Genomic DNA, 8,980 nt, shown 5'->3' with positions numbered 1-8,980 from the left:
TCACCTTGGTTTTGGTTTTACATCAAGGCCTGCAGGTAAAAAAAAAAAAAAGATTATCAGTAGCCTAGGCCAGGCCATAGGACATTTAGGCCAAAACGTAAGGAAGGCTAAAATATATAATAATCAACTATCAGGCAGTGTTCTCCTGCTAATGTTCGTTTTGAAGAATAAAGGCTGCAGACTGCATTTTAGAAAACTCATGGCTTATATTAAATTGACTCTGTAGAAAGGCTGTCACATGGGTTTAACAATAATGATATTCTGTTCATAAAGTATAGGCTCATTAAATTTCTAGCCCATAATAAACTTGGAGAAGGATTTTGTCTGAGTGAACAGGCTTTTTGAAAGAAATAGGCTCCTAAGGTTGTGCATGTAGGGTTTTCTGGGTGGAATTGGACATTAACTGTCGCGGCAATACACCTTTAACTGCTCTCTCTGGAAACCATTGCACTTGGCTGCCATCACCACCGTGTGCGCATGTAGTCACTGACTTGTTTTGCTGTCTGCCTATGTCGGTTCTTCTGTATCATGACGTAACCCTGTGAAAGAGCAATCGCTGCTCCTAACAATGTAAGCAATCAACATATTCCAGCGCTGCTTCAAATGTAGGCTATCAATAAGAGCCATGCTACATGGCTTGGGGCACGGTCCGTTTCGGTTAATGAAACATTCATCGTGTTTCTATATTTGCGACGAGGGGCTGTCCATTTCTCCTCTCTGGAATGATGATTCAGACTGAAGAGCGGGTAAGTAAGCTATTGCAAAGTGAATGTTAGAATATTTCTTTTGCTGGTAGTATGTAGCTTTGGCTAAATTGTTCTTTATTAGCTTGATGATGTCGAGGGGCGTGGCAGTCTGGCTTGAATATCATATTTAGTTGTTGGAGGGGTTCTCACATCATAAATCCAAACGGTGAAAAATAATTGTGCATTTGGTAGCATGGCGACAATTTTGTGATCAGTGACACAGTCGCTTTACGACAAGCATCCCTGACATGATGGGAACGCGGAACAGATGCTCATCCGTGGCTGTGATGTGAACTACCACCAACTTGGTCCAGGTGCGGCTGAGCCGAAAATACAAACAAAGAAACGTGGCCCCCAGCGGCCTGGATTGCTTTCTTGTCGTTCGTAACCTAAACCTGGTTAATTGTCGTGCTTTTTGGAGAGTCCTACTGAAACAACAGAACAGAACTGAAACTCGTAACGGTTGTAGGCTAGCTTCAACCAAAATGCATGATTGATTTCAAGCAAACAGTCTGCACTTATTTGCACTAACTCAGCTGAAGATAAATGCAATAGTCTACCGTAAAGACAAATGCATTTTTTGTCATTGACATCATATGGAAGCCTCATCTGAATTTTCACCCAGACATTGCTAGACTTCTTTAGTCAGCATGGATAACAGGTCCACATCTCTTTGTTCTTTTTTTTGAATAACTCTAGCCTGTCTGTTGTGGAGTAGACTAAACATCACATGCTCCTACAGTATGATTGCATTTCGCAATATTGCAACTGAGCTAGGCCTATTTGTAACCTAGGATATTGCATTATGGAGCAATAGTATGGAGCAATAGTATGGACCAATGTGAATTTAGGTTTCTTTGCAGCATGGATGGTGTGGTGACATTGTTCATTGTTTTGAGATAGACCCAGTGAGGGAGTCATGGCAACACAAGAACCTTCTCCCCCTTCATCAATGGAGAGCAACAAACCAGGCTTCCCCAAGAAGATCTTGGCCAATAAGCTGGAGGATAAGCACCTTTGCAACTGCTGTCATAACATTTTGAGGAGACCATTCCAAGCCCAGTGTGGTCATCGCTTTTGTTCCTACTGCTTCAACAGAACTGTCAGGTTTGTTTGTGTTTTAATGTGCAGGCACGTGTGGGGGGTTTACATTGTAAGTGATTCAATATTTCATGTAAAATGACTTTGAGATGGCTACTAATTGTTCTTATTTTAATAGCAATGGACCCCAGAAATGTAATGCCTGTATCAAGGAGGACATATTTGAAGAGCCCACATCTATTCTCAAACAAGGCTGTGTGCGTATATTTTCTGTTATGGTCATGATCTTACTTTAACAACTGTATTGCTCGCCCTTGATGTTGAAATAAGTGATGTACAGTAAGTTGCCTCCCTCATTACTGTGTGTGTGTGTGTGTGTGTGTGTGTACCCCTGTGTGTGTTTACAGGCCTTTCCTGACAATGCAGCTCGGAGAGAGGTGGAGACGCTTGCTGCTATGTGCGTTAACGAGGGCTGCACTTGGAAGGGCAGCATCAAAGAATATGAGGTATTGCATTTCCTCTCGAGGGTCTTAGCGCTCCGTAACATTATTAAATGATTTTTCAGTTATGTTCCAAATTGTAGTTTGTTGAAATGCAAATAATTTGATTTGCTATACTGTACTATAATGTACTGTACTGTATGGATAGCATATGGCTGTTTCATGTACAGTACATATATTAGAACTTGCTAAACACAAGCACAGTACACTGTTTTACGTGTCCGTTTCGTTTTCAGCTAAGCCACGAGGGAAAGTGTGAGTTCATGATCATCCCCTGTCCCTCATGTAAGGAGCGCCTGCGCTTCAACGAGCAAGAGAGGCATAATGAGCGTGAATGTCCAGAGAGAACCCTCAACTGCAAGTACTGCAAAGAGCCATTTCATTTCAAAAACATTAAGGTGAGGCAATACACAGGTGTGTCTTTTGGCAAGATATGACTTCAGCTTTTACTGTAGGGTTATGTCATGGATGACTTGAGCAAGTGTACCCAGAGATGCATAAAATAATAACAAGGCTGCCTTTCACATTACATTATTTAACATGGGAGCTGTAAGAGCTGCTACGCCCGGTAAAACCACAACTAAACCACAGCTGTAAAACCTCAAGCGAAGAAGGGATTTTGCTGTCCGTTTTATGAAATGATTTGAATTCTGTGCTTTTTGTTAACCACAAATCAGTAACATATAGCTGTTTGTGACAGTGTTCAGTTACATCATGTCTGAATGTTTTTATAAATGCTTCCTTCACATGATGTGTTTCACATGATATGTTTCACATGTCCACTGATTTCTGGCAGACTAGGAAGTGAGATCATTAAAAGTAAAGTCCTTTTTTTTCAGGCGCATGACGAGATCTGCCCCAAGTATCCGATGATCTGTGAAGGCTGTGCGAAGAAGAAAATCCCCCGGGAAAAGGTGGGGCCTCGGAACGTTATTTTTAAAACCTCTCTCCGAGTGAAACAGAAAGTTCTCCTGTTCAGAACCATATGGTGAATATTCACAGAGTCGAGTCGAGAGAATATTCACTTGTTTTTCAATCTTTATCCTTTCTTTTAGTATGTCGACCACATAAAGTTTTGCAGCAAATTCAGAACTCCATGCAGATATCAAGTAGTGGGCTGTGACATGTCAGTAAGTACTAAATCAGAAGTCCCTCAACAGACCTCTAGATTCCTCCATTGTGGTGCATCTATAACTGCTCAGAGATTCATTTCAATACTCTAAATCCTCTAAATCCTTAACAACAAAGCAATGATAGAATGCGGTAATATACATAATGCAGTAAAGTACAGCACAGTAATAAACACAGCGCAATGCAGTACAGTACAGTAATATACTGTACACAGGACAAATATAGCAATATGCTGTAGTATACACAGTACAGTTCTATAATATACTGTAGACAGTAAAGTACAGTGCAGTAATATACACAGCACAGTACAGTATAGTAATATTCTGTACACAGTACCAATACAGCAATATACATTACTGTAATATAGACAGCACAGTACAGTAATACACAGTACAGTAACACACACAGTACAGTACAGCAGGGCTCGACATTAATGGTTGCCCGATTGCCCAAGTGCAACCAGATTTGGTTGGCTTTGGCAACCAATACCTCATACCTGGTTGCCCAGCTGCCAACCCCTTTTACAAGTTAACGTTGAGCCCTGCAGTACAGTACAATACATTAATATACACAGTACAATACTATAATATACACGCACAGCACAGGACAACAATGCAGTTCTTGCATGAATGTATTGTAACTGCCTCTCCTCTGCACGGTTGCGCTCCCCACCCAGGTGGAGAAGGAGAAGATCCATGAGCACGAGCGCGCCTGCGCCCACGAGCACCTCAACCTGCTGCTGCACTACATCATGGGCATGAAGGTGAGCCTGGAGGGGCTGCAGCCGCAGAGCCTGGAGCTGGCCGGCCACAAGGCCCACGAGCTGCACCAGTCCCTGCGCGAGCTGGAGCTCCGCGTCAGCCAGCTGAGCGCCATGTCCGCGCCCGCCCTCGGGCCTCCCGTGCAGGGGGCCTCCGCCTCGTCCTCCTCCTCCTCCTCCTCGGCCTCGGCGTCCGGCTCCGGCTCCGGCTCGGCCGCCGCTCCTCTGCCCGCTCTGCCCGCTCTGCCCACCGCCACGCTGCCCACCTCCTTCACGCCGCTGCCCAGCTCGGTGGGCGCGGCGCTGGAGCTGCAGCTGCACAGCGAGAAGACCAAGGTGGCGGAGCTGGGCCGGCGCTGCCAGGAGCTGGAGGTGAAGGCGGGCACCTTCCAGGACGTGGTGTGCGTGCTGAACCGCGAGGTCGAGCGCTTCGCCACCACCATCGAGGCCAGCAACCGGCAACATCGACTGGACCAGGACAAGATCGAGGCTCTGAGCAACAAGGTGTGTACTTTTGAGTGAGGTGAGATGACCTTTACCTGTGGACTGAGGTTTGAGTCATGCATGTAAACATTCAACTCAGTTTAGTTTAGCTGCATGTAAAGTGTTAGTAAAAGCGTCAGGCTAGCACTTGCAATGCTAATGGGGTTGAATCCTCCTGATAGTCATTGCTGCTTAGTGCTTACGTAAATTCCCATATCCTGCTATGAAACTCCCTTATGTGAAGGACAGATCTAAGTGAAATCTTCTAATTGGACTTTGAGCTCTTTTTATGTGCTACATATAACTTTTACAATCACATCTTCAAGGGTGAGTCTGACTTGTATCCCGGCCAGGAAGTAGATGGACGTAAACTTGACAACTTTATCGTCCTTTGGCTCAGGTCCGGCAGCTGGAGCGGACGGTGGGGGTGAAGGACCTGACCGTGGCGGAGATGGAGGGCAGGCTGCGTGAGATGGCTGCCACCACCTTCGACGGCGTCTTCATCTGGAGGATCTCCGACTTCACCAAAAAGAGGCAGGATGCCATTGCTGGGCGAGCCCATGCCATGTTCTCACCTGGTATGCTTATATGGCTGTTATTATATAGTTGTACAGTCATTATGGTTTCTTGGTGTTTTGAGCCCCCAACGTTGTCTTCAAGGCAGCGCTGCCTGGAAGGCGCTAGGGTTAGGCACGGGTTAAGGTTAGGGTTAGGGTTAGGGGTAGGATTAAGTGCCTTTAAGTCAACAGTGGCAGCGCTGCCTGGAAGGCTCAAAACACCATTGTGCGCCATTATGGGATGGAATGTTGAACTTTATCTTTAAATGTGGTCACATTTACAGTATATAAATCAATGGTGTTGATATATGAGTGACAGTGGTGTATAAGCTGTATCACTTACTGTATGTTCACATTTTGTAATAGAAAGTAGAATATCCACTGTGAGTAGCCTACAGAAACGTATGATTACATGCCAACAGTGTTGAGTAGGAGACTAATAGCGGTAAAAATGTCTTTGCAGTGTGAATAATTACTTGTTTGTTTGTTCTCCCATAGCATTTTACACTAGCAAGTACGGCTACAAGATGTGTCTACGGATCTACCTGAATGGGGATGGCACAGGCCGTGGCTCACACCTCTCTCTGTTCTTTGTGGTGATGAGGGGACAGAGTGATGCCCTGCTCAAATGGCCTTTCAACCAGAAGGCAAGCATTTTTTTTTTTAAGTATATTTTTGCCCTTTTTGCCCTTTTTGCCTTTATTGTTATAGGACAGTGAAGAGTAGACAGGAAACAAGTGGGAGAGAGAGATGGGGTGGGATCGGGACATGACCGCAGGCCGGATTCAAACCTGGGTCCGCGTGGGCATTCCGACCCGCACATGGCACGAGCGCTGTAGCCTGCTGTGCCACAGCGCCCCCCAGCATTTTTAAAAGAGCTGGAGTTCGATCGAATTTTGAATTTCACCGTCTTCATTTTGTTTTGTGTTGTAGAATTTCTGGAGGAATGCTTTTTATTTAAGTTGGGAAAGCTTGTTGTGTTTGTGGGCTCAATAATTTAAACAGCAAACACCCATTGTGTATTGTATTGTCTTCCAAGTTCAATGTTTCTCCTTTGACGGGTCGAGACTGTCCACTTGCCAGTGTGATCATTTTCGCTCTGCTGTCTGTCTTCTGCCTGCAGGTGACCCTTATGCTACTGGACCAGAGTAACCGGGAGCACATCATTGATGCCTTCCGGCCCGATGTCACTTCCTCCTCTTTCCAGCGGCCAGTGAGTGAGATGAACATCGCCAGTGGCTGCCCGCTTTTCTGCCCGCTGTCCAAGCTGGAGGGCAAGAACTCGTACATACGCGACGACACCATCTTCATTAAGGTCATCGTGGATCTCACAGGCCTCTAATCTTATCAGCTCACGGTTTTCCGGTTCCGTGACGGATCTCGCGCTGTGTCAACGTAGCAGGTCGCGCGACTCGCTCGCAGTGTTTCCGACAGGGTATTTTGTGCACGGGGCTTGTTTTTGTTTCACGGGAGCGTATGCCCTCTCGGTTCATGGCACATCCCTTTCACCTGCATGCGAATGCTGACCCAGCATGTCTGCACTGATGCTACGGCAGGCTCGGCTCGTGCCACCAGGGGGAGCTAGAGCTCTACGTTGGCTGTCACTCTCTCACAAGCACATGAGCCTAATGAGGGTGATGTCTCCGCTTCAGATGACGTTAGAAGGGAGTGACCATCTGTTGTCAGTGCTGTTTACATTTTTAAAAGAGCTTGAATTAGTAACGGTGACAATAGGTCAGCTTGGCCTGTTTCTGTCTGGTGCTGTGTACCTGCTTGTTGGTATGACAGGGTAAATTGTGTTAAAGTTATGTCAGTATTTCTATAAATATAACAATTATATCAAAAATAGATTTTGGAGGACCAATACTTAGTGGTGATGCACCCATGTAAAGAGAGGGATGCAGACTGTAAGTGCCAATGGGGGAAATGGCTTTTTATGGAACAGCCTATGGATTGGCCCCTAATTATTAAGCCTCAAATGTCAGCCCTTTTTAGAGGGTGATTTCGATTATGCTTGCTTATTGTAGCGGTCATCAATTTGCATAGAAGAAACGTGGAGTTACTGAAAAAAAATAATTGGCAGATTTAATATGTAGGTGCAATTTGCATGTTAACCAACCTAGCATCTCTTTCGTTGGCCTTTGAGAGAGAAATTCCATTGTCTTTTGAAGCTTGCATAGGAGTAGATTTCTTTCACGTTATTGTAAATGGCAACATTCCATTTAGCGTGTGCTCAGTCAGTCAGTGAGTGAGTGGTTTTAGACTTGAGGGCTGGTTTGTTACATCTGTGGAAGATACATTTGAAGTTATCAGGGTTTTAGCAGTAGTTCACAGCAGGGTTTTCATATCTTTCATATTCGCCATTTTAGTATGTATCCCTCAACATTCTACATTTATCTGACAAACAGGGTATTGGCGCTCCTGCGATGGTATTTCTTGTTGCTTTTGTTTGTGTTTTCTCTCTCGCTCTCTCTCTCATCTGGAACCTTGGTTTAGCAGATTTGGGAATGGAATGTAAAACGTATTTGACATATCGAGTGCAATGGGATGAAAGTTTGAAGAGATTTGTAGAAGTTTTATTGAAGATTTAATAAACGTAGAGGTTGGAAATGACTCGAAAGGAACTAACCCATGAGATTTGTAACCACGTGTGCAATGTCTAACTAGTTTGATAGAAAGGTAGGTTAGTTTTGATGATAGGAGTATTGGCAAGGTGATCTGTGAGCTGGTGTTTACAACTGTAATATTGAGATGTCATATATAAGGGTATGTGATGTGTTAAAATGGGTGGTCTATATTAGCAACGTGTGCAATTTGCGATTAGCTTCTATTCCATTTGGCTTTAAGAAATTCTTTTGAATGGTGGTTATTTTTAAACCAGACATGACAGGTCTTGAAGCTCCTCTGTGCATGAGAAGCTTCAACGAATATAACGTTTTATTGTGTGTGTTTATAGATGATCTTACACAGTAGGTCAAAAGTGGACACACATCTTTATATTTTAATGGATATCACAATATTATACTATTATATTATATACGATGCTGCTTATATATTTTCTTGAAATATTAGCAGTAGTAATCCTCGAAGAATAATATAGATATATACTTTTAATATTATGATATATGCTAATCTAGCATCTATAATCAAGTACATGTAAGAACACTATTCAGTGAAATTGTGTGATATATGTTTTTATTATGGATATATAGCCACATAGCTGGTTTTTGTGCTGTCATGGTGGTTTAAAAATGTTTAAGGGGGGCATTAAAAATGCTATACCTATTGCAGTAGTGAACGCTATTGTTGCAAAATGCACACAAAATATTTAGGTCCTTTTATTCAAAGTGCTCAAATCCTTTCTTAGGTGTCATAGATTGACCGATAGAGTTGATACAGATGATATAGAGATGTGCAACAATTTAAGCAACAAATGCCAAACTTAGATGGAAACTGATGTACTTTTTAATACTCTTCCTATTTGTTTCTTGTGCCAAATGTGTAGAGGGTTGAAAGTTTTAACATGGTTTGAGGCATAGATTGAATGTACGGAAGGCTCAGTGCAATTTTCTATAATGGGTTTACATGCTAAATGCAGAACCATATTGACTTTCTACAAGAACTGTGTCCTACAATTGGTGTGTTGAAATTTGTTTTTGGTTCAAATGTATTTATTATCGATGTTATTCAAAGCCCATACTACAGTTTTTAATTGTATCAATGCTGTATTTGACCATTTTGTCAATAAAGACAAGTGAAGAA

General features: G+C 43.3%; 1 protein-coding gene across 1 annotated transcript; it reads left to right on the top strand.

Moving 5' to 3' along the window:
• The first annotated feature begins 517 nt into the window (after positions 1-517).
• LOC134100663 (TNF receptor-associated factor 2) lies at positions 518-8,975 on the top strand. Its single transcript, XM_062554019.1, has 11 exons — positions 518-746; positions 1,650-1,853; positions 1,966-2,044; positions 2,195-2,293; positions 2,524-2,685; positions 3,127-3,201; positions 3,343-3,417; positions 4,095-4,682; positions 5,062-5,239; positions 5,717-5,865; positions 6,342-8,975. The coding sequence occupies exons 2-11, from the start codon at positions 1,666-1,668 to the stop codon at positions 6,558-6,560; spliced, it is 1,812 nt and encodes a 603-aa protein (XP_062410003.1). The 5' UTR covers positions 518-746; positions 1,650-1,665; the 3' UTR covers positions 6,561-8,975.
• The last annotated feature ends 5 nt before the right edge of the window (positions 8,976-8,980 follow it).

Source organism: Sardina pilchardus, chromosome 14 (assembly GCF_963854185.1).
Source record: "Sardina pilchardus chromosome 14, fSarPil1.1, whole genome shotgun sequence".
NCBI classification, from domain to species: domain Eukaryota; kingdom Metazoa; phylum Chordata; class Actinopteri; order Clupeiformes; family Clupeidae; genus Sardina; species Sardina pilchardus.
This window is presented reverse-complemented; position numbering and strand designations above follow the sequence as displayed.